The 26,231-nt window shown below is 36.6% G+C and overlaps 1 protein-coding gene and 2 long non-coding RNA genes across 3 annotated transcripts in view; all 3 read left to right on the forward strand.

Annotated features, from left to right (window-relative positions):
* The first annotated feature begins 4,433 nt into the window (after positions 1-4,433).
* On the forward strand, positions 4,434-5,935 carry LOC126931351 (RNA-binding protein with serine-rich domain 1-like). Its single transcript, XM_050749485.1, has 2 exons — positions 4,434-5,298; positions 5,426-5,935. Exons 1-2 carry the CDS (start codon positions 4,614-4,616, stop codon positions 5,593-5,595), a joined length of 855 nt encoding a protein of 284 aa, XP_050605442.1. The 5' UTR covers positions 4,434-4,613; the 3' UTR covers positions 5,596-5,935.
* An 11,257-nt stretch (positions 5,936-17,192) lies between these two features.
* Positions 17,193-20,025, forward strand: LOC126931364 (uncharacterized). The gene is made up of 3 exons (XR_007717837.1): positions 17,193-17,407; positions 18,853-19,006; positions 19,795-20,025. It is a non-coding gene; the product is annotated as an uncharacterized LOC126931364 (long non-coding RNA).
* A 1,544-nt stretch (positions 20,026-21,569) lies between these two features.
* Positions 21,570-26,231, forward strand: part of LOC126931363 (uncharacterized) — a 41,798-nt gene continuing 37,136 nt past the window's right edge. Inside the window, exons 1-2 of the long non-coding RNA XR_007717836.1 lie at positions 21,570-21,700; positions 22,248-22,303. This is a non-coding gene — a long non-coding RNA (uncharacterized LOC126931363). The remainder of the gene's footprint in view (positions 21,701-22,247; positions 22,304-26,231) is intronic.

The raw sequence follows: 26,231 nt of genomic DNA on the forward strand, positions 1-26,231 counted from the left end.
CTGCTGGCCATATATGGCCAAATATTTCAAAATATAGTATCCATCTTTTAGCTTTGAACAAAGAGAAGAGAACATGAGAACATGAAGTCTGTTGTTCAATGACTTTTCTGAAGCTTTCATTCTTATATATATGGCTCATATTTTACAATCCTACAAATAAATCTTCCTGTTTTCTGCCCTGTGATGGCATTGCACCTAATATCAAAAAAAAAAAAAAAAATTATGGAAGTTTGGTTTAGAAAAGTGAAGCAAGATTGAGTAGGTCTTCTCACTTCTGGTTCTTCTGCCTTCACTTTGATTTTTTCCTTTTGTTTTTTTTTTTTTTTTAATTCATTAATTTGTTGTAAAATCTGATAACTAAATGTGGACAGGTTAGCACAATTCTATACTCAATGACTATAAATTATATATTTTAAATTATTATGCTATACTTGCTATATGTAAAAGAGTAGGAATAACATATATATGTGATAAAGCAGAAAATAATCCCCCATTAATCCACCACAAAGCTTAAGAGCTAAATATGGCGATAGCATTGAAGTTATCTGTACATCACTCATCCCATTGCCCTGCTTTCTACCCCAGCTCAACTAGTGAAAAAATACCCTGGATTTTATATGTATCATTCTTTATCATACATGTGTGTACTACTAAAAGAAATTACTTAGTTTTGTTTGTTAACTATATTAACACATTATAATTAATACTGACTATATATAGCCTTTAGAAGATTGCTTCATTTCACCTAACATAACTTTTCTAAGACTCATCTATGTTGCTGCAGATAGCATTAATGCATATACTCTCACACTGAATGACATTCCTTTGCATGGATAAACTTCATGTATCTATTCCTTTGTTGATCACTTGGAAAGCAATTTGCATTGTCCTAAAACTGAGAATGCACACATCTTATAACCCAGCAATTTCATTAGAAATATATAGAAATGTCTTTATAGTAGAATGTTTATAAGTGCATTATCTCTTAATTATATTATGGTTTGTAATTAATCTTTAATAATTACATATTATTGTTACAACTAACATGATCAATAGTGTAAATAAGAGGGTTTAGAAAGGTTTGTAGACATGCCCTGCAGATTGAAAAGGATTATTAGTTCGATGTTATCTAAATTATTTAGCATTCAAAATTCAATAAATATTTTTTGAGTACTCTTCAGGTATCAAAGACTGTTCTGTTTGTAGGGAATATAGCAGTGAAGGAAAGAGAAGTGGCTGCTATTATGAGGCCTTCGTTCTATTATAGGACATAGACATTAAATATACAAATAAGCAGCATTCTATGAGGTAGTGTAGTACTATGGATAAATACAAAGCAAAATAAAATAATGGAGAATAAAGAGGTTTCTAGTTAGGATGTCATAGACAAGAAAGATCTCTCTGTGGAGGTGGCGTTTGAATAGAAATCTCAGTGAAGGCAGGGAAGAGCTCATGCGTTTATCTCAAAGGAGAGTTCTAATCAAAGACTGTAAGGTTCAAGTATATTTTTACTGATTTAGAAAAGAAATAAGGATATTATTGTAGGTAAAATGGAATCAGTAAGAGAAAGAAGGATCAGACATAATGTTGGAAAGTTAGGCCAAGCCCAGATTGCAAAGGATTTTGTAGGCCTTTCTGGACTTTGCCATTTATTCTGGGTGTGAATGAAAGGTTACCACTTGAGGTTGTATATATTTTGTGTTACAAAAACATATTGATTTATGTGTGGAAGAAAACCTGTAGTGGGGCAAGAGTGGAAGCAGCTTGGATAGGCATGATTGTCATTAGATGAGAGAAGAAGGGGCTTGGGATAGGTGATTGTAGTGGAGCTGGTAAGAAATAATCACATAAGGGATATATTTTGAAAGCAGAGCCAAAGGGTTTGTTTATAGATTGCTGGTAAATACATTAGAGGGAGAAGGCAAGAATAACTCCACATTTTTTAGCCTGAGCAAGTAAAGATGATGTCACAAATGCAGATGATGTCACAAATGCAGATGTAGGGGCAGGTTAAGGAAGAATAATCAAGTGTTTGCTTGGGACATACATATTAGGTATAGGTATCTATTAGACAGATGTCCAATTGGAGTGAGCTGTCAAATAAATACTAGATAAGTTAGTCTAGAGTTGAGAGTAGAGCTCAGAGATGGAGATTTAAATTTATATATGGAAGTCAACAATTGAGTTGATATTTGAGGGAATGGGATTAGATGAAATCACCTAAATGGTTAGTATAGACAAAGAAGAAAGACACAAAGAGTGAGCCTCACTGTAACTGATTCGTAGCACTAAAGATCCCAGATTGTCATCCCTTCTGCTATACACAGTCTTTACCATGTGTTTTGTAGGACCCTTCCATCCTATCTCTGGGCTTAGAGCTGCAACTTGCTTTGACATAGCCAAGTGATGCAAGCAGAGGGTCGTACATTTCTGCTCATGCTCCTTCTACTTTACCCTTACCATGAGAAGATATGCCTGGGCTAGCCCCTCTGACCCTAGAAGGGCGATGGTAGATACAGGGTCAGCCACAGGTGCATGAGTGAGCCCAGCTGAGTGCATTCTTAGAGATCAATTAAACCCCACAGGCAAGTGAGCTGTAAGTGTTTATTGATGATTGACTCTGAGTTTTAGAATGGTATTCAATCAGCATTATTGTAGCAACACATAATTGATACATGAAGAGTACTGTAGTATTTAGAGATCTGGACAAGAAGGAAGATTCACAAAGGATACTGAAGAAACCACACTGAGGAAAATCAAGACAAATAGGGTTCAGAAACCCAGGAGGTGAAAATGGTTCAAGAAGAGGGAAGTGATCCACTGTGACAAATTCTACTGAGAGTTTATGTAAGATGAAGGCTGAGGATGGATTATTTGGCAAACAGATTTTGTTATTTCCTTCATTAAAAGTGTTGGAAGAACCTAATTCAAGTAAACTCTAGAGAAAAGGGTAGGTGAGCAAGTTAAGATAATTAAGAATAGTGATTTTTGCTCTAAAGGGCAGTGGAGAAATGGGCTCATGCTTGGAAGGGAATGTGAGTCCACAAAAAAAATTTTAGATGGTTCTATTTTGTTTTAGATGGTTCTATTATTGACTGTTTATATATAGATAGAAATCATTTAATTCAAGGAGGGAATAAAAGAGATGACACAGAAGAAAACAGAGACAATTATTATAGAATAACCGAAACTTTGAGTAGGCAAACTGGAATAAGATTCAATAAACAGGAGATGGGCTTGCCATTAGGTAGGAGAATGAGCAATTTGCCCATAGCTACAGGTCTGAAGGCAAAGTATAGCAGGAGTTAAATGAAGGTATGTTGGTAGACTCACTAGTAAAACAATGAAGTTTCTTTTATAGTGCTTTTTTTTTTAAAATTAAAGAATTAAGAAGTAAAGTTGTCAGCTGAGAGTGAGGAAGCAGTATGAGGTAGACAGAATTCTCAGATGATCCCCAGTGAGGCTTACTCTTGTATAATACTCTCTTCTTTGAGCATGGGTAGAACCAGTAATATGAGATACTGCTCCTGTCATTCTCTTGTTACAGGGCGAAAAGGAGATTGTCCGGAGTAGACCCTGACCTAATGTAGTTAGCTCTTCACAAGCAGAATTTTTTTTCCTCCCCATTTTGTCATAGAAGAGAAAATTAGAGTGATGTATGCTGGTTGATCTCTAAGAAAATAAGCATTCATGTCATGAGCTACCTATGTTGGCCACATGGTAACACGCTGTGTATGGCCTCTAGAAGCTAAAAGTGGTCCCTGGTCAATAGACAGAACTAAAATGTGAACCTCCATCTTACATCTGCAAGGAAATTAATTCTGCCAACACCAGTGACCTTGAAAGATGCCCTCAGTTTCACATGAGAACCGCAGCCCTGGCCAACACCCTAATATCAGTTCAGTAAGATCCTGACCAGAGAACTCAGCCAGGCCATACCTGGGTTTTTAACTACAAAAACTGTGAGATAATAAATGTGTGTTGTTTTAAGTCTCTAGAGTTGTGGTAATTTGTTACTTAATCATAGAAAAACTAATACAGGGTGTCAGAGGTATGAGTACAAAGAAAAGCGGATCTCAGAGAAAGGAGAAAAAGCTGACTGAAGAATATGGAGAATACCGGGCAGGATGGGGAACCCATTCAGTTTGCAGTTGAAAATTTAAAGTGAGATTTGTTAGAATTGGGAACTTAGATAAAGACACAGAATAGGTTAGGAGTTAGATTTAACTCGGATAGCAGATTAGCCAGCTGCACACATGTAAGGAGAAGGAGGCAAGGGAGAGAAAGTTATATGCAAAATAATGATGATTATGTTAGACCAAGTTATTTAAACAGATAGCAGGGAAGTAAGGACAAGACAGGGTAATATGCAGTGAAAACTTATGTTCCACCGGTTGAACATCTCAGTGAGGCTTTAAGATTCATAAGAGAACGTCAGAGCGGCGCCGGCCTCGGTGGCTGAGGAAAGCAGGAGGTGGTGGTGGCGGCGGGAAGACGCTGCTCTTTGGCGTAAATTGCAATCGATTAGGGATCGTTTCTCAGAATCAAGTTAGAAGTGAGAGTTCAGATAAGTGAGGCCGCCATTGCTGCTTTGAACGCCTCAGAAGGGGAGAATGGATTTATCAGGAGTGAAAAAGAAGAGCTTGCTAGGAGTCAAAGAAAATAAAAAGTCCAGCACTAGGGCTCCTTCACCTACCAAACGCAAAGACCGTTCAGATGAGAGGTCCGAGGATCGCTCAAAAGATAAAGGGGCCACCAAGGAGTCGAGTGAGAAGGATCGCGGCCGGGACAAAACCCGGAAGAGGCGCAGCGCTTCCGGTGGCAGCAGCAGTACCAGATCTCGGTCCAGCTCCGCTTCCAGTTCAGGCTCCAGCACCAGCACTGGCTCAAGCAGTGGCTCCAGCTCTTCCTCAGCATCCAGCCGCTCAGGAAGCTCCAGCACCTCCCGCAGCTCCAGCTCCAGCAGCTCTTCCGGCTCTCCAAGTCCTTCTCGGCGCAGACAAGACAACGGGAGGCGCTCCCGCTCCAAAACCAAACCACCTGAAAGAGATGAAAAGGAGAGGAAAAGGCGGAGCCCATCTTCTAAGCCCACCAAAGTGCATATTGGGAGACTCACCAGGAATGTGACAAAGGATCACATCAGGGAGATATTTTCCACCTATGGGAAAATTAAAATGATTGACATGCCCGTGGAAAGGATGCATCCCCATCTGTCCAAAGGCTATGCATACGTAGAGTTTGAGAATCCAGATGAAGCTGACAAGGCGCTGAAGCACATGGATGGAGGACAAATCGATGGTCAGGAGATCACTGCCACTGCCGTGCTGGCCCCCTGGCCTAGGCCACCCCTCAGGAGATTCAGCCCTCCCAGGAGAATGTTGCCACCACCGCCCACGTGGCGCAGGTCTCCCCCACGGATGAGGAGAAAGTCCCGCTCCCCGAGGCGCAGGTCCCGCGTGCGCCGGAGATGATGCTCCCCGGGCCGCCGCCGCCACAGGAGCCGCTCCAGTTCCAACTCCTCCGGATAAACAGGCCACTGAAGCTCTCGCCCCTGTAACTTATACGCCACCCAGCTCAGTTTTATCACTTTTCTAGCCAAAGGAAGATCAGTAGGAAAGCAAACCCTTCACTCGGGCGGAATTTGCAGGCAGCAGTCAGCACCCCTCTGCCGGCCGGGCTCTGGCTGCAGAAGTGCTTTTGGTTTGGGTGTTGTGTGCCTGTCAAGATTCCCTCCGGTTTTCTGGCTAGAAAGCTCACCCGTTTGCAGTTTCTAAGAGTCAGTTCAGTGGCAGGACCACCAGGGACAAGTGAGGCTCTGGGGGTGGTGTGACCCTGCCTGCCTGGGAGCACACTTTTCCCTTCCCTGGTGACCTGAGATGGTGGCCAGGCCGTGCCCTTGCTGTTGCTGGGCAGTGTCCTTTTGGAAAGGGAGCCGTCCCAGTTGCCAACTCTGTTAGGCCCGGCCTCTCGAGGCCTCTTCCGACTTCAAGAGTCACACCCCCCCCCCAATGATTCTTTCACCCATGGTAGTTTCTGTGCACGGTTCTGTCTGTCCGTGCATCCATGCACACATCCCACCCCACCACCCTACTCTGAAATTGGCGAGTGAGAGCCAGCGGGATCATCACGCAACCATGGTCGTGCCTGACCTTCATGGTGGTCTTTCAGGTTATCTTGGCAACATGTACATTGCTTTTTTTTTTTTTTTTTTTTTTGCTTTTCTTGTACAGTCAGTACTATAAAATTTCTCTTTGAGTTTTATACTTTTGTAGCGTTTTAGATGACATTGTGTTTGTACTTTGTTGTGTAGAGTGGAAGAATTGTGTTGAATAAACCCAAGATTGAAAAAAAAAAAAAAAGATTCATAAGAAGTGGATACTCATGGGAGTAAGCTGAAAAGATAGGAGGCTGCAATTATGAATTCTTGGCCCTTAGATTTTATTTTGATAAGATCCTTTGTCCATTATGCATCACTTACATGAGTTTTGACCTAAGTATGCACTACTTGGACTTCAGGGCTCTTGAACCTCCCCTATCTGAGTGGTGTTGCACCATTTAGGAGTCCGTTCCCCCAACTCAGGGGCATAGTCCTCTTGAATACAGAAGCCGTCTTTCAGGAAAAATTTGGCTATTAGTCACACGTACCTTACTGTGAGTGTTAGCAATTCAAATATTATCCATAATTTTGAAATAAAAACTTTTGTCTTTGATAAAGAAAATGTAGATCTCGGAAATTCCGAAGAAAAAGATATTTTTGTTTTCTAAAAACTGGAGGACTTTTGAGATGCCTCGAATACAGGAGCGGGCACACTAGGGCCTCTGGGCCAAATCTGTCTCACCACCTGTTTTCGTAAATAAAATTTTATTGGAACACAACCACACCAATTTGTTTACATATTGTCCAAAGCTGCTTTTGCACTACAACGGCAGAGTTGAGTAGTTACAATAAAGACTATATGACATGCAAAGACTAAGGTATTTACAAACAAGTTTCTTTCCAGAAAATGTTGCTGACCTCTGCCCTAATATCACCTCACATATGCCAGTGGAGTTTTATCCTTCTTTCTCAGCATCTGTGTTACAAATTCTTAGAAGTAGAAAAATAGAAAGTTGGGAAGATAACAACAAAAAAAACTGAAAGGGGTACTATAAAGATACTACGGGTTTTTGCCTGTAACTTTGGAAAAGGTGAGAGAAACTAAAGCAGTTCATGTAGGTGTCTGAACAGTGATACTCTTTCCTCTGTGCAGTGTTTTATGAGAAGAGAAGGAATTGAGGTTTGTGCAAGAAAGGGTAATGTAATCAGAACACTCTGGTATGTTCTGGCACGCCTTTATAATCTGGGATACTGCTCAGATTTCTTAACCTGTTGTGTCAGGTGTTTTGTTTTTTTTTTTTTTTTTTAAAAAGACATTCATTTATTCTTGGGTACCCAGACAGTGGCAGTATAGTTCATTTGTACTTCTACCATATAAACCTAATTATTTCCTGTATCTGTTGAAGGATGGGTTGTGGATTGAAAGGCAAGGTGAGCCAATATTATGCTTCCTACAACAAGCAAATAAACACTAGAGAGACACTCTCCTTCACCTTGTCTGCGGCCAGCAAAAACGATGCAAAACAACTTCAAAGCCACATCACAAAAGAATTCCAAGGGACCTCATCTTTCTTAAAGCAAAGCAAAGTATAGAGGTATGTACACAATTATTGTTAATGTGACTTTTCTCCCTTTTTCTGAATCAATCTTACTAGCATTTTAAAAAAAATACGTATTTTACAAATATTCAAAGAAACATCTTTTAGTTTTAATAATTATTTTATTGGTTTTTATTTGGCTGTTTTTTACTTTTTGAATTTTTTTATCTGAAATGTTATGGACTCTTTCTTCAACGTTGAGCTTACTCTGCTCTTTCTTTGAATTCATTGTGAGTATCCTGTTGAGTTTACATAGCAGATGGCCAATTTTTATGAATGTTCTAAGTAGACTTGAAAACAATTGTATAGTCTCTATTCATTGATTACAGTGTAAGAAAAATTAACAGTTTTGATTACGTATTTATCAGTTGTGGTTTGAAAGTTAATCACTATGTTTCAACTATTTTAATGCTTCTCCTTACATTTTAACATGTACGCTTAAGTCCAAAGTCATTCATTCCCATTCTATTCTTCCCCCAAATAATGTCAAACCCTTAAATATTTAACTCCAATACCCCTCTTTCATCTTTAGTGTTTTGTATAGCATTTCAATTTCTTCCTGTTTTCTGAACTTCACAGAACTAACTTTTGTTTCACAGACAAAGATAGAAGCTTCTTTTTTCTTCTGTAGTCTTTTATTCTGTTGGGAATAATTGAAAATTTTCTGAGCCTCTCTTTTCTCTTTTATCCTCATATTTAATCAATCACTCTTGATTCAATTTCTTTATATCTCTTGAATATATTTTCTTTTTCTCCACTGTCATTTTACTCTCTTTCACAGAAGTAAAGACTACCATTATTTCTAGCCCAGAGCACAGTAGGGGCACTTAATTGCCACCAGTATGCACATTTCTAACCCATTGTACCCATGCAGCAGCCAGAATGGTGCTTCATAACACAAACATGACCTCTTGCCTAAAATCATTCAGAGGTGCCCATTGCTTTTAGAAAAATCTAAATTCCTTAACATGTCTTAACATGCTGTTATCTCCATTTCTACAGCCTTGTTTCCATCCACTTCTTCTCATGTTCATTCTGTTTCCAGTTGCTCTGAGTATCTTTCAACTTCTTGAACACAGCAGGATCTTTCATCTCTGGGCTGCTACGTGAGTATTCCCTTCTAACTGGAGCTCTCTTGTCTGCTTTGGCTTGGCTAATTTTTATTCATCTTGCAGACCTCAGCTTTGAAGTCATTTGCTTTAGGAAGACTATTGTGCAGTAACTTCTAATCTAGGTATGGTTTTCCTAGTTGTTTGGTATTATACTACCTCTTCGTAGCTCTTGGCCGGCTTGACTATAATTGCTTTTAAAAATATTCTTTCTTTCCTAGTAGACACTAAGACCTGTGATGGTAAGAATCCAGTCGGCTGGGCTTGGCATAGAAAATCACTTAATAAATATTGGGTTAATAAATGTTGAATGGATTTTTCAAAGCAGAAATGGTTAAATGTAGATTTCTATCCTGGTGATATGCTTATGTGGGAAAAACTTATATTAAGAAATACACTGAAAAACTACTCTAGAGGAGAAATTGGTAAGAAGTGTGTTTATCTTGTATTCTACCAATGGGGAGGTATGGAATCTTCACAAATAAAGAAGTAAGATGAGCAGGTGACCTTGCACCTAGATAATTACATGAAATAGAGAGTATAGCATCTTCTCTATAATGATACAAATGGCAAGAGAATATTGAGAGCTATAGCAAAAGAGGGAAAATTGTAGCTGAATATTCTCTCTAGAACTCAGGGAATGTATGATCTTGAAATAAATCACTTAATCTCTTGATGTCTCATTTTAACTATTGAGTATATAATGAATGATTATTCTTAACTACTGCATGGGGTATTGTGAGACTTAATTTGCTAATGTTTATAAAGTGCTTCAGATTGTCTGATTAAAAGTATGAAGTATCATCATTATTATACTATAAAAGAGTATGTAAAATTTTATTTTAATTTCATAAATATGAAATTATACCTTGCTACTTTCACTTAAAATATTCTGAAATTCATACACACAGATTGGTGCATGTTTGAATCTAGGTCTCCAGGCATTCACGTTAGCTGCTCTTATTTCTGACTATGGACCTTGTCTGCATTTCTGTTGTCCAGAAAGTTTACGAGACTTTGGCTGAAACTGACTTGAAAGGGCATACTCCTTTTTTGTTAAACTACAGTCCACATAAATTGAGAGTGCTGTATTATGATTGCTTTCTCTTTCATTTCAACCTTTCCTGCTTTGGCTAATTATTTTCTCATTTCTAAATGTGATTAATTTTCTATAGAAGGCAATATTCTTCCTAACCTGCAAATACCTTCTCACTACAATTTTGCACCTGGTTAAAGAAAGTTCACAGGTTGAATTACTTTTCCTTGAGGCACTTTCCTGGAGCTCCACGTCCTGGTTTCTCTGGCCAGGTTTCTGCCCAGCCTGCTGCAGACCCTGGAAGTGTATGCCAGTCCTGGGGCGCTTCTTTGATTTTTTAAATTCATTTTACCTTCACGTTTCTGGGTTTACTACCTGTTCCTCCAGAATATTACTTAGAAATAGGTACACAAGGTGAAGTTTTGGTAATATTGCCTGTGTAGAAATGTCATTATTTTATCCAAACAGTTGACTGACAGTTTGAATACACAATTCCAGCATGAAATAATATTCAATCCAAAGGTTATGCTATTTCTCCATTTTGTTCTAGTTTCAAATATTGCCACTTTTATTTCTGATCTTTCACATTTTTTCCTTCTAAAAGATTTAGGATCTTTTTATTCTCAATGTGTGAGCCTGAATGATGATGCATACGGGTGACATTTTTTCATTTATTGTGTCTGGCACTTGATCTGGCTACTTGTGTCCTTTGGTTATTTGAATCTTATGTATAGTTTCTTTGAATTCTTGCTCTGTATTTTCTTTCTGAAAATTTCATTACTGGATACTTGGAACCTCTGGACTTATTCTCTTATTTTCTTATCTCACCTCTTATTTATTCCATCACTTCATCTTTTCTATTTATTATGAGAACTTAATCATGGTTTTCAGCTCTAACTTTTAAAAAGAAATTTTTTTACTTTATCTTGAATATACAAGAAATATACATGTTTATCTCTGGTTGTTTCTCTATTATGATATTCTGTTTTTATTTCATGTTTGAAAGAACTTTTAAAAAAATTGTAAATAGATATGTGTATATGCATTGTATGTACACAAATATATACATGTATTTTGTGTATACACACATATGAATGATATATACTTTATATGTTATATATCAATGGTGCTCAAATATCTTGGTCTTAAGAACCCAAATACCCAAAATTCTTAAGGATGTCAAAAAGCTTTTATTTATGTAGGTTATATACATTTATATTTAATATATTAGAAATTAATTATTAGAAATTAAAGCTGAGCAGTATGTAAAACATTTATTCATTTAAACATAATAACAAACCCATTACATGCTAGCATAAATATTACTTCTAAAATTTAACTATATTTTCTAACACAAAAAGAATATCATGAGAAGAGTAACTTTTTGAATATATACATTTTTTTTACATCTCTTGAATATCTGGTTTAACAGAAAAGGGCTGGATTCTCATAGCTATTTCTATATTCAATTTGTTGTGATATCACATATTGTATTGCCTCTGAAAAACTCCTCTATACACCCAGGAGAGTATGAGAGTGAATAAGAAAAGAATATCTTAGTATTATTATGAAAATAGTTTTGACCTTGCAGGCTCCCTGAAAGGGCCTCAGGGACTCCCTAGGATCTCTGGACCACACAGTTTAGGATCTGAAGCTGTTTGTACAAACACATGTGCGTGGACACATGCCCTTCTAAAAAAGTTATCTAGTCTTCATTTTCTTTTGTTTTATTTTTTTTTTCCATTTTTTTTTTTTTAAAGGCTTTTGTTTGTTTTGTTTTGGTCTCTTTTTCATTAGAGACTTCTCAAATTTGGTAGCAGTTGCCTGACAGCCCACATTTAAGAATAAAATAGTAATCGAACACTGTGTTTAGAGAAAGAATTTTCAAGGAGTGAGTTCATTCTGGGGAAGTGATTCTCAATCCCATTTAAACATAATGCTCAATTTTTTTTAAAAAAAAAAAAGGAAGGCAAATATTTTATAAATCTGTACTTATTACCCTGGGATGTAAATTATAGCATACTCTAACATATCAACACATATAATTTCACCAATAACAATATCACACCATAGTTGTAATGTAAAAAAGAAGTAAGCAGAAAGTGACTTACAATAAAATAATATGTATTTCAATTTGTAAATCATCAGGCATAACTACTTTACACTTTACTGTGGATATAATGAAATAGATGCTTGCATATACATGTAGAATCTCTGTGTGGGTGGCAGCTATAAATATAGACTGATATAGGTGTGCTGGTGCTTAATATTGACATCTTAAATATCATGAGTAGCATTGCTATTTTTTAAAAATAAATCCTACTGTGTATATTTATAGTCAATATGATGTTATGGGATACATACAGATGACAAAATGATTCCTATAGTGAAACAATTTAACATATCCATTATCTCCCATAGTTAGCCATTTCTTTTTTTTTCTTTTTTGGCAAAAGCAGCTAAAACCTACTCATTTAGTATGAATCCCATATACACTACAATTTTATTACCTACATTTCACCATGTCGTACATTGGATCTTTAGACTTGTTCTTCCTGCATATTTGCTACTTACTTTACATCCTTTGACCTATATTTCCCTATTTCCTGCCACTGACTTTGACCCTACTAACCACTGTTTTATTCTCTATTTCTGTATATTTGACCTTTTTTGTTTGTTTGTTTAGATTCTACACATAAATGAGATCACGGAGTATTTTTCTCTCCATGTCTGGTTTATTTTACTTAGCATAAATTGTCAATCTTGTTGTGACAAACAGCAGGATCGCCTCCTTTTTAAAGGCTGAATAATATTTCACTATATGAATAAACACCACAGTTTCTTTATTCATTTGCCTTTAGATATTCATTATGTTAAATGAAAACAACCTAGGTTGTTTTCATAGCTTGGCTATTGTGAATAATAATGCAATAAACATGGGAGTGCAAATATCTTTACAAAGTGGTGATTTCATTTCATTTGGGTATATACCCAGGAGAGACAATGTAGCATTGTTCGTGTGATATGATTTTATGAAATGGTGACAAACTCTTGGTTCAACTCAAAAACAAACAATACACAATCTTTCTTCAATTTAAAAATTGCAATCTTAAAAAATGTAGTCTATGTTAAGGATATGTCAACATATATATTTTATATGTCAAAATCTGTATGTTTATATGTAAAATGCAGTTAGCTCTTAGATTCATATAACTTATTTTTTCTTATTTTCTACATTATTGTCTACTTTGCTATCAGAAAGTCTTTAGAGATGGAATAACTCTTCGTTGTGGAAAAACTCTTCATTGTGAGGAGTTTTGTACATGAGAGAATGTCTAGCATCAGAGACTCCTACCTATTTAATGCAGCAGTGCTCCCCCAAACATCACGGCACCCTACCATTTCCAAATCACCACTCCCTCAAGAATCCCTGCTCTGGAGTAATCAGATCAAGAGTCTCAATGTTGTTTGGAGAACTTCAAAGATTGGTTCACCCGTCTGTTGTTGTTGTTGTTGTTTTAATCAACCCCTCTCACTCTGACTACTTTTGGTCTTGGCCCTGAAACTCTCTGGTTCCATGTCTGGGGAGAATGGGGGATAACGGTGGGCTGACTGTCTGGGTAGAGATTAATGCTTGGGAGACTGGATACCTGCAAAGTAATTAGGACCTACTGAAGAGTCCAGCTGCTGCTTGTATAAACTCTCAACCAGTTCTCAGGCTACAAACCATTATAACCCTTGGGTTTCGTTATACCTGATATTTTTCAACATTCTACAGGGAAACTGGGCTTGCTTCTCTCCACTCTCTTCTCTGTATATACATAGGTTTCAGCATTCTCTTGTCTACTTAGCCAGTTAGCACCCTTATGTTTACTTTTATATTCCAAAAATTCGTTGGCCCCTCTCATTTGCTATTGTCTTTTCCCTGAGCACCTCCTTAATGTTTTTAAGATTTTTATTAGTTTAGACTTTTGGAAGGTAGTGAAGTTTAAGGAACAGTGTCCAATCAACCATATTGAATTGGAAGTCCCAAGTATTAATTTTGTAATGAGAAAAATCAATACTGTTAAGGCTTAGCTGAGACAAAGCATTTATGAAAAAGGAAGCCTGAGGGAGTTATAAATTATTTCTCAGTATTTTCTGTACTTTAGCATCACAAAGCTGTATGTCTGAACCACATCACCATAGTGTGTATCTAAAAGTGATAAAACACAACAGCCCTCCATGGAATGAATGTCTCTGCATGTCCTAAAAACTGCTCTCATGGCACTAATTCCTTGTCTTGATTATTGTTTACTTAATTTTTCTTTAACTCAGGGTCAAGAAAACTTTGTACTGGTAGTAAGAAACTTACAATTTTTCTTGTTTTACTTGTTTTTTGTTCTGGAGAAAGAATGTTTAAAGGTTAGTGTTAAATTCAGTTTCTATATCTTTAATAAATATGAATATTTCAAAATGGGAGTACGCCCTTTACTTTTACCCTTTATGTTTTGTAGACTTTCATCTTTATAAAAACACTTTGGTAGGTGGCAATTCAAGTAAAAAAATACAAATAATATATAAGTAGAATTCTGAAATAGAATTCCGTGTTAAAAGACAAGTAAACAGAATGTTTTTAAAGTTAAAAATATTCTCATTACACTTGCTAATTGTACATAAATGAGATACAATTAATTCTACTGATAATAGGGCATCTTGCTATTTGTTGAGTGATCTTTGTACTTTCACCTCCCTTAGCTTCTTTAATCATTCCCTGCTCAGGTTAGAGGTAAAATAGCTACAATTAATTCGGACCTCAGCAACTTCCTTCTTTTTTTGGGTGCAGTCTATGCTATACTCTGTCTCTGAATTTTGCACCCTACTTCCAGCTATTTAGATGCTTTGTGGAGTTAGTGGGAGGTATGTATGTTTTAACACTCTACATGACTCTAGTAGCAAATAGAGAAATAAGGTGTTTTTACATGTACGGTACACCATACTGGCTGAAAAATGTAGTAAAATGTAAGAAGAAAAAAATATAGTGGCACAAAAACTTTGTTGATCCTAAAATAAGTAGAATCATGGAATACCATAAATGCTCTTCCACTTAATGGATGATTTTTGGCAAGAAAGGTACTCACTCTTTAGTTCTTTTCTAGTTGATTTAGAAAGAAACACATGTGAAATTAGACATGTCTCACACTCATATATCTTTATCTAAAATCAAGAAAATGTGGTTCCTTTATGAAGTACTTCATTAGAGCAATAATGTACTTTGCTGTTTTACATACATTATTTTTTGATCTACATAGTGCCAATGCAATCTAGAATAACCTTTCAAATATTAGTCAATACATAATTTGGCCTATGTTATATGTGAAAAAATAAGGAATGTAATGCTTTTTATCAAATTGTCTATCATTAGAAACAAAAGAAAACAAAAGCGCTTGAATTGAATGCATGCATTTGAATTAAGTAAACTTTTGCTTTTGCAAGTAGAAATCTATGTCTCTTTAATGTTGTTCGTAACTTTCTGCTTTAGTCACTGAAGTTATAATAACCACATAATGCTACCCTTTAATCTTGTATCCTGCCTAAGACTTTAGGAAAAACTTTTATTTCTGGAAAAAGAAGTTATGAGACTGAAAGCATTATTAAAGCAGTTTTTTTCTTATGTTAACATTTTCCCAACTAATAAGGGTTCTCTCTTGTTACGATGTGAAAGTAACACACACGGGTATCAACGCACTTTCTCCAGAGCTATTTTACCCATGAGAGATCTCTCCAGTAAAACTGAAATCACCTCAATTATTCCAACACAAGAAGTGTAATGTGGTGAATTGATTTAAAAGTGAGGGAAGAGATGAAAAGCCAAATAGAAAATGGTAAGACCATCTACAGGTTAGGAACAGAAGCCACCACCAAGCATTAAAGGGAAGACATGGTGTTAGAGCCTAGGGACAAGGTTCACCTGCAACGGCTTCAACAGTGGGTTTGTCTGGCAGGAGCAGGAACCACTGAGATGCAGGTGCTGCTAGAGACACTTCTGGCAGAGAGAAAGGAGGAAAATCCTGCCTTCTCCTTTCCTTCTACTCACCACTATTCAGCCAAGGATGCTCATTGACCGAATTTAACTAGAAACCAGCTCATGTGGAATCCTGGGAAAAAAACCTGTAGATGCCAGTCTTCCCATGATGCAGAGTCCAGTGAGGGGACAGTGAGAAAGATCTTCCTAGGAGTTGGTCCAGGATCAGTACCAGCCATTCCTTCTACTACTGAGCATGGATTCTGATCTTTCTACCCACACTTGCATTTCATACAACTGTCATAATTTAGCATAAATGGGTCAATTAAGAAATGACTTACTGCCCTGTCATAAAGAGAAAGCTGCTGTCAACTTCTCCGAGGGAAATCAAAACTCATCCACTCTTTGACCCTCTAATAACATTCTTGTTGGACAGCCCAAATCTCTTGGCATCTCATGATTACTCTTTACAAAGGTCTACTAGGGGCCAGAAGTTGCTTCTAAGAAGAAGAGCATTTACAACAAAAGGAGGCTGTAACTTTAATCCAGAATCTTAGGAGTGTGCATTGTGATTCTCCTTTTGAGGCTTACCAGAGGATCCACTTAACATCTTTATCGAATGCCAAACGTTGAGCATTATTGGTATCTGCTAAATCATAAGGTTTACGTGGCAAGGCAGCTTGTATGCTTGAATCTGCTGGAGTGCTTTCTCCTACTCTGGGATCAATTTAAAAGTAGCAAAAGTAGAAATCTTATAGCTTATTTAATAAACGGATTAAGGATACAGACAAAAATGTGATGTGTATTGTTAAGAACCAGCAACACATCATACTTTATTCCCCTATGATCAAGTACATTTGATGCACTGGTTCTTTCAGAAATTTTATTTACCAACTCTAGATACTGGATTGTGATAGCTTGCATTAGTATTCCCAATTCATCTCCCCTCTCTGTAGGCTTGTCCTTTGCCAAGTAGGTTTTGCAAATAAGATTATTTTTTATTTTTTTATTTTTATTTTTTATTGAGACAGATTCTTGCTCTGTCACCCAGGCTGGGGTGGAGTGGCACGATCTCAGCTCACTGCAGCCTCTGCCACCTGGGTTCAAGCAATTCTTGTGCCTCGGCCTCCCAAGTAGCTGAGATTACAGGCATGCACCACACCCAGCTAATTTTTGTATTTTTAGTAGAGATGGGATTTCGCCATGTTGGCCAGGCTAATCTCGAACTCCTGGCCTCAAGTGATCTGCCTGCCTCGGCCTCCCAAAGTGCAGAGATTACAGGCGTGAGTCACTGCACCGGCCAAGAGTGTACTTCTAAAGGAAGATCCTACTACCTTTACTCTTTCAGGTCCTCCCCCAAAAAGTTCACTCTGCAAATCTTCAACACAGACTTTGTTTCTCTGGGAAGTCAATGTAAGACAGCTGGCGTGAAGAGTTGTTTAAGGAAGAAAACCATAAAACAAGATGTTGGAGGTGGAGCACTGGAGAGAGATAGAACACATGCTGTAGCAGTGCAGTTGCTGGAAAAACATGGATGAGAAAACAGTGAAGGAGGACTCATTGGTGAGCAAAATGTCTCCAGATTTTGAGAGAGTGAAGGGAGCAGTAATTACAAGAACAATGGAATCAGAGGTCCTTTCTGAAGGTCAGTGAGATTTAGGGTCATTCAAAAAAGACAGCAAAGGTTGTGGATGACCATTTAGCAATTGAAGGAGAGGCATGGAAGTCAGAAGGCCTCCTTAGTGGTATATAAAGGTATTCATCTGAAACCGGAGTGCAGCAAGGTGAGGAAAAAGCTTGGGAATTAACTGTAACAGTGGCAGAGCTCCAAAGAAGGTTGAATTCTCAGCCCTGGAAAGTCTGCTAACTATGGTGGGGGAAGAGTGGGGTCTTGACAATTCACCCTTCTTTGATAATTGGCCCTGAGAATTGTGATTACAATATTTTAGTCAATGCAATCATAAACCTTGATTTTCAAGATCTCCCCAAACCATTTGTGTTTTAGAAGTCGCTCACTGGTTCATATTAAAGGTCAACTTTCCCTTCAATCTACCTTGCTTGAGGCAGTTGCAGGGGACTCTGCTTTGCAAGAAAATCAGTGCTTCCCATCTCAGGATCTACCTGCATTCACCTCCCTCCTTGGTTACCAGACCAATAAGTAGGGTTAAAGTACTGTATAATTCAGGTGAGAAAGTACTGGGATTATTAAGGGTAGAAAGGAACTTCAAAGGAGTTGTAGAACCTAATCAACATGTATTAGCAGAAGCTGGGAGAGCACATGGGCTGGATCCTGAGGATGCAAGATTGAGGAAGCATGGGCAGAAACAGTTAAACTGTATAGCATTGACTGGGTCACGTTGCTAGTCAGGGAGGAAACTGTTAGTGGAGCCCAGGAAAAATGAGGAGGGTATAAAAGGCAATATCAACTCTTGAAATCTGGTTGCCAAACATTTGTCAAAGCTATGGCCTAAGATAATCTAGAGCATAGAAAATGTACCTGATCTAAAGTAATGCAGGGGGACAATTTATCAAAGCTAAATGTTGAAAGCATGACTCTGGTCATACTGCAATTGATTAGTTATGATAAGAAATTGATGAGTTCAGAAGAGAAGGAGCTCGTTTTTAAGTGTAATGTACAAGTCCTATAGAAAGACCAGAAATAGGAGGTTGAAAAATGAAATTGTTAACATCAATTTAAAAGTAAGGCCACTAAAATGCAGTCTTTAGGAAAAGGCCAATCTAGTGAGGCATGGCTTCAAGACAAAGGCCAAATCATGGGTGTGGCAATGAATTGGGAGAAAAAGGAAACTAAAAGTATACTTCAGATTAAAGAGCTGGTGTGATTAGAATGAGTGAAAACCAGAAGGACACAAGAGTTGGTTCACTCCTCATTGCCCTCATTATCAAATACAACCTTCTTAATATCACTTATAATGCGCATCATCAACTTGTCTAGCTTAGTTCTCTAGCTTCATCTCAGCATTTTTTCCTCAAACTTTATGTTCCAGATATACTGAACTACCTGAAATTTCCTGTGCCATTCTTTTTCCTTCATCTGAGCCTCTGCACTGACTTTGGACCATTATTTATCCATCTTCCATTTGCCCCCCCAACTTTCTTTAACACCATTTTTTCCAACTTTTTGATTCACGGTTTACACGGGTAAGTTTGTTACCTGGGTATATTGTATGATGCTGAGATCTGAGGTGATGATCCCATCACTTAGGTAGTGAGCATAGTACCCAATACTTTTTTAACCCTTGGCTTTCTCCCTACCTCCCACACATAGGCCCCCAGTTTCTATTGATACCATTTGTATGTCCATGAGTGCCTAGTGGTCCGCTCCCACTTACAAGTGAGAACATGAGGTATTTGGTTTTCTCTCTTTCTTTCTTTCTTTTCTTTCTTTCTTTCTTTCTTTCTTTCTTTCTTTCTTTCTTTCTTTCTTTCTTTCTTTCTTTCTTTCTTTCTTTCTTTCTTTCTTTCTTTCTTTCTTTCTTTCTTTCTTTCTTTTTGAGATGGAGTCTTGCTCTGTCACCCAGGCTGGAGTGCAGTGGCACGATCTCGGCTCACTGCAAGCTCCACCTCCCGGGTTCACGCCATTCTCCTGCCTCAGCTTCCCGAGTAGCTGGGACTCCAGGTGCCTGCCGCCACGCCCAGCTAATTTTTTGTATTTTTAGTAGAGATGGAATTTCACCGTGTTAGCCAGGATGGTCTCCATCTCCTGACCTCGTGATCTGCCCGCCTTGGCCTCCCAAAGTGCTGGAATTACAGGCATGAGCCACCGCGCCTAGCCTTTGGTTTTCTGTTTCTACATTAATTCACTTAGGATAATGGCTTCCAGGTACATCCATGTTGTTGCCATGCACCCTTTCTTATGGTTGCATAGTATTCCATGGTTTATGTACACCACACTTTATTTATCCAATCTACTCTTGATGGGCCCCTAGGTTGATTCCATGTCTTTGTGATTGTGAAAAGTGCCACGATGAACACGTGAGTGAATGCATGTTTCTTTTGGTTTAGCACCATTTGTTATTGTCCTACACATATCTGCTTAAATCAGAGTGATGGCAAGTGGATTTCACAATCTATGACAAGTCTAATAAACTGGCCATGCCTTCCCAAAGGACTAAGCAAAGTAGGGTAAGAACAAGTCTAGGGTCTATTGGACTAGCAATGTCCAACAGTTTGGGAGAATGCTGGTATATATATCATGCATTGTCCAACTATTCTTGCCTACCCACTACTCCTTCTCATAATTTTCCCTGATGCTATCTTAAAAACTGTACTTTTCTTATGTGTTTGTGTACTATACTTTGCTTATTTCTATCATACTATTTGTGTTGCATTATATTTTCTGTTACCTTGTACATTGTCCCACTAGTCAGCATTTTACTTATAAAAAGATAGCATCTTGTATGTTGGTAAATCTCTAGTGTCTGACACAGTGCTTTGCACATAGAAGTCAGTACATGAAACGCTTGTTAACTTAAAAATAAGTTGCCAAATTTGAAGGACTTAAGAAATAATGAAGCTTGGTTGCTGGATGTGTTGTCTATATATAATAAATATCGTCTAGGTCAGGGGTCCCCACCCCCAAGCCATGGACCTGTACTGATGTGTGACCTGTTAGAAACTGGCTGCACAGCAGGAGGTGAGTGACGGGTGAGCAAGCATGATGGCCTGAGATCCGCCTCCTGTCAGATTAGCTGCGGCATTATATTCTCATGGAAGCGCGAACGCTATTGTGAACTGTTCATGCTAGGGATCTAGGTTGCATGCTCCTTATGAGAATCTTAACTAGTGCCTGATGATCTGAGATGGAACAGTTTCATCCTGAAACCACGCCCCTGCCAATCCCCTCCATGGAAAAATTGTCTTCCACGAAACCAGTCCCTAGTGCACAAAAGATTGGGGACGACTGACCTAGGTAATCAGAAAATTAGTTTATAGTCAACTTGTAGAGATCTAACATATGTAGAGTGTAAGCACCCAGGAATGGATCATTGGGTCTTTTTATGCCTCTAAATATATTTGCCTAGTGCCTTAAGAGCAGCAAGCTTAAGTAGCTTAGAGTTGTATTTTGGTACCATTTTCTCCAGTTTATACATAGGTAAGACCCTTAGAAGGTCAGTTCTGGTGCGGATCATATAGGTGATGCCATTCCGTGAGGGCTAAAAAAATGTCAGCTTTCCAACCACATATCCTCCCTTCTTTCTTCCTCTCTGCACTTATACCATAGCCCTAAATTAAAATATTTTGAACAAGTAACTAGCAATGATTTAGAAGTCATGATGCTATTTCCATTTTTTCCTTTTCTGATAAGCTGCAAAAAACCCATTAGCTTTATTAAATTAATTGAATTTAATTTATTATTATGAATAATTTAAACAAATTAAAAATTAAGTTCACAGTAAGGACTGGATTAGTTAAAAAAATTAGCTAGCTGACTTATTAATTGCCACCTTGATTTCTTTTTTTTTTCTGTTTCTGCAATTTAAATTAAAGCCTCTTGAATCATTCTAATAGTTCTGTCGTGTTCTAGATACCAAAAATGTGTTCATGTAGACGTCTTTGTTTTCACTCATTCATTCATTTAATGATAATTTTTGAATGCCTATCACAGTCCAACCACACTTCTAAGTGCTGGGATACAGAGATAAACAAAACAAAGTCTCTGCTTTCATGGAATTACATTCTAGAGACAAGACATATGAAATAAATTAACAAATCTGTATTACAAGTGGTGAAATGACTTGAAAAATTCTATGATCTACAGAGTGATTGCAGATGTCTCAGAAGAGGCGATTTGAACACAGACATCACGAACATGAAGAAGTGAGAACCATGAAGGTAATTTAGCAAAGTAAGTTAGATATTAACTTTTAGTATTTTAACCTGAGTAATTTGATTAACTTGGGTTCATCCTATGAGGCCAATTAATAAAATGATGTTAGCATTGTTATTACATGGTGTCCGGCATTATAACATACACCAGGAAAACCATGAGTTTGCATAGACATTCATGTTTCTTATTAGAATGTTAATGACAAAGAAAGTCATACTTCAGTTATTAAATATTTAGCAGATATTTTTAAAATTCAACACATATTTGTTGAATTCTTGTGTGTGGAGAAGTATAAACATTGAATTAAAAGACAAAGAGAGTAAAGAAAAGTCCCTGATGTCAAGAAAGTAACAAAATGAACAGAAAGTCTGCCACATGAATACAAATAATTATAAAAATAATATGAATAGATGGACAGAAAATGCTGTGTGGATTTAAAGAAGAAAATAGGCACATTAAATAAAAATAATAATAATAATAATAATCACAGTAATTGTGCTACTACTACTACTAACCTCTACAGATTATTCTATTTTTATTTGCTGTTGACAGATGAAAGAAGAATTCCCATTTGGCTAATGGACAAAAGTAATCCCTGACCTGTTGAGGTAGGTTGTCCATGGGTCTCTAGTACAATTAGGCCCTGCTATTTGCATTAAGATAGCCCAATAAAGAATCCAAAGTCTAGAGACTTTGTGACTGTCCACTTTGAAGTGATGGAGTAAGTATACAAACTGACTCTGTTTGAAACCAGAACAGAAACTCTATACTTTGGGAGGTAATTTTTGAAAAGCTTTGTATTTGATATAATAAAGAATATGAAAGGAGAAAAACCTAGACAAAGTTTTAGAAAAAAGGAGAAAAATCAAGCAGTAAGAGATGAGAAAGTATGAGGATTGCTTATAGATCCTAAAATGCCTTTGCTTGGTTTGAGTGAAGCAAGGAAGAGGTAGATAACATTGAGAAGCTTTGTAAAAATATTTTTTTAAACTCAATTTAATAAGCATTAGGGCAAGTCAATGCAAGATTTTGAGGTAGAGTTTTGACAAAACAGGAACTTTCTTTTGTGAAACTGTATTGTGAATAGGATAGATTAGTAAAAGAAGATATTAAAGGCAAGATGATCAATAACAAATGCCATATTGGAGTAGAGCAGTATTTTTTTCTGACACAAAATTAGGGAATTTTATTTTGGCTTTGAGGAAAAGTATATTAGGAATGGGTGACAACTCTTAAATGTAAAAACAGATTGCCAACCTCTCTGTGTTCATTTTGTAATTTATGATCATATTGAAATGGCTTTTATTTTTAGTTTCATCCAAGTCTAAGAGTTAGACGGTTCCATTAGTTTAACTGCTAGGTGAAATCATTCTAAAATGTCCTTATCCAAGTCTCAAACTGTTAAATATTCCAGGTGTTTAAGAGCAAGCCTATGATAACTACACTTTTATCCTCCATGATTTCCAAAATACTGCTCTATGATTGCCTTCCCCATTCTCTTCCTTTTATATTCCTTTTGCAGGCTAAGAGAATCTTGTTTGTTTTCTTTATGGCTTTTACTTTTTGATTTGTTTTGTGCTTTCCAAATTTGGTTAATCAGAGCTCCATAATCCTTCACCCATTGTATTTGTCATCTTAACAATTTCAACACCATGAAAATCCCAATGCCATCTGGAAATGTGCAGATATTAATATTAGATAATGTTCTTCAATTTTAATGCCAGTTTCTGAGGTTACAACATCAATCCATCCATTTTTTGATCAACCATATTTATTGAGAGCCTATTATATTATCAACCACATTGAGGTACAAAGGTAAATAAAATGCCCATGGCAGAGAGTTACTGTGTAGAGGAGATAGACAAACATAAATTCCTGTAATATGCTATTAATATAAATGTTATGATTAGGAATGAACAAAATGCTGAGTGCATATAGGCATGGAAATGCCAGATTCTCCCAGGATATGCTAGCAAAGACTTTGCAGAGGAGGTGGCCTGATCTTAAAATATGAGGGTAAATTCATGAAGCAGAAGGGTAGAATAGGATACATGCTGGAGAAACAATGTGTAACTGTATAAAGGTGTTGGGACATAAAAAATAAAGGAGAATTTGGAAATGGTAAAAATTTCAGTGTGAATGCAACATGGAGATCCTGGAAAGGTTTGTCCTGGGGAGAAGTTGAAGAAGATATGGCTCGACTGAGGAGGTTACAGTTTGCTTGGATTTAATCCTTGCTAATGCAGAATTAATAGAAATTTCAATGGTAGAGTGATGTGATCATATTTTTTTAAAGGGAGATAACTTTGGAATCCATTTGGAAACTTAATTAAGTATAAGAGATTAGTGAAAGTATATCAATTAGGAAGCTATTGGAATATAAAAGATCATGAGGATCTTAAGGGAGACGGTTCAAGTGTGTGAGGGGAGAGGAAAAGAAAAAATACAAAGAGAGTTTCATTACCACTTGAATACAGAGAGAACAAGAGAGCAAAATTTCTAGGCTGTTTCTGGAATTTTAATGTTGAAGGAGATGGTTTAGATGTTACTGCTTTAACCAACACAAAAGAGTGAGCATAGTGTATTATGAGTAGAAAAAGTGAACTTTCACTGGACACATTGTGTTTGAAAAGTTTGTATGAAGGAGACACATATAGGTAGTCAGAAATAAATAGCTCTAAGTTGGAGCTTGATAGAGATTTTAGAGCTATCAGCAAGCATCACGGTCAAAGCAGGAAAACTTGGTTTAGAGCACTGATGGAAAGCAGTATGTATATATTGTTAGCTTATATTATTTCCAATTTCATAATTAGTGCCAAACCTATGATTAAAATTCTTCCCTAATATCTAGTTGACTTTATTAAAAATTTTAACAAGTAGTGATAATTTTAGTCAATAATTTTTAAGTGTAAATAAATAAATTCACTGGGTATCTTCATTTACAGACATGTTTCTTCAAAGATTTCTAAGGATTGTATATAATAACTTCCTCTTTCAGAACCATAATAGCTTCTGTGAATGAAGTTAACTGCTTATGTATTCAATTACAATACCCTTGATTTCCTAACTTTCCACTTTCAACAAATTTTTTAATATAAATATGAAACCTCCAGTTTGTAATTTGCGGTGTTCTCTGAAAATCTTTTTATTCATGGCTCAACAGGAAATGTATGTCTTTCAAAGTGTGTTTTTTTTTATATTAGTTTTTTACCTTACACTAATCCACACTTACAGTTTAACCCAGCTCCCCTTAGAGCAATGACACACACAATATAGTTGGCTTGAATAAAATGTTCTAACCCCAATACTGAACAAACTTTAACTAACAGAATTATGGGGGAGTTATAAATATCACTTTACCTTTATTTATGTCTTTCTCCAAGCAATTGATTGTCAATATAGTCAGTAATGCACTGATTAAGTACCATAGACTTGGGATATCTGACTCCACTACTTACTACTTAGGTAATCTGGAAATGTTAGTTATTCAGCCTCTCTCTGAGCATCAGTTTGTTACATGCAAATATGGATATTATGTGAGACACCCATATAAAACCATATTTTATTTAGAAGTTACTTTATTTGGTTATTTAGGAGTAAATGGATTTATTTCAAAGCCTTTTCTATATTTTTTCATATGGGTTTCTACAAAAACTCCACTGTGGGCTTGCTTAATGGTCCACCATATTGTCAGCTCTAGTAAATATCTCATATGTACCCGAAAGGAATATGTTTTCTGTCATTTGGGGGTTCAAGGTTTTTCATTTGTATCTTAGGTTTAATGAAATTATTTTTTTTATTATACTTTAAGTTCTAGGGTACATGTGCATGTAATTATGTTCTTTAGCCTTCTTTATTTTTTAAATTGAGATGAAAATCTTATAGCATACAATTAACCATTTAAAACTGTACAATGTAGTGGTATAATATTTAGTGTATTCACAATGTTGTACAGCCACCACCTTTTTCAATTTTAAAAATCCTTTATCACTCCAAAAAAACACCCAGAACACATTAAGTTATTATTTACTATTCTACCTCCTTTCATTTCCTGGTAATGATTAATCTGCTTTCCATCATTATAAATTTGCCCATTCTGAATATTTCATAGGAATGGAATCCTAAAAAATATGACTTTTTGTGTCTGAACTCTTTCAATTCAAAGAATGTTTTAAATTTCATGCAAATAGTAGCATGTATCAGCACTTTATTCATTTTTTATGACTTAATAATATTTCATTATATGTATATACCCCAGTTTTTCCTTTCACTCATTAATATGCACTTGGCTATTATGAATATGCTGCCCAAAACATGTGTGTATAGTGTTGAACAAATAAGGAATGTCAATAAAGTGATAAATATTATAAAAGGGAACCAAGTAGATATTCCGGAGATAAAAAGTACAAGGGCTAAAAAATTCACTGGTATGGTTTAATGGCATATTTTACCAGGCAGAAAAAAGAATCCGTGAATGTGAAGATATGGCAAGTGAATTTATCCAGTTTTAAGAGTAGAAAGAAAAAATAAAAGGAA

Source organism: Macaca thibetana, chromosome 11 (assembly GCF_024542745.1).
Source record: "Macaca thibetana thibetana isolate TM-01 chromosome 11, ASM2454274v1, whole genome shotgun sequence".
Lineage (NCBI taxonomy): Eukaryota > Metazoa > Chordata > Mammalia > Primates > Cercopithecidae > Macaca > Macaca thibetana.

Excerpts from the sequence above, each read along its gene's own strand:
- LOC126931351 (XM_050749485.1), top strand. The coding sequence starts at position 4,614 with ATGGATTTATCAGGAGTGAAAAAGAAGAGCTTGCTAGGAGTCAAAGAA. Across the intron at positions 5,299-5,425 it reads GGATGGAGGACAAATCGATG|AAAGTCCCGCTCCCCGAGGC; the intron begins GTCAGGAGATCA and ends ACGGATGAGGAG.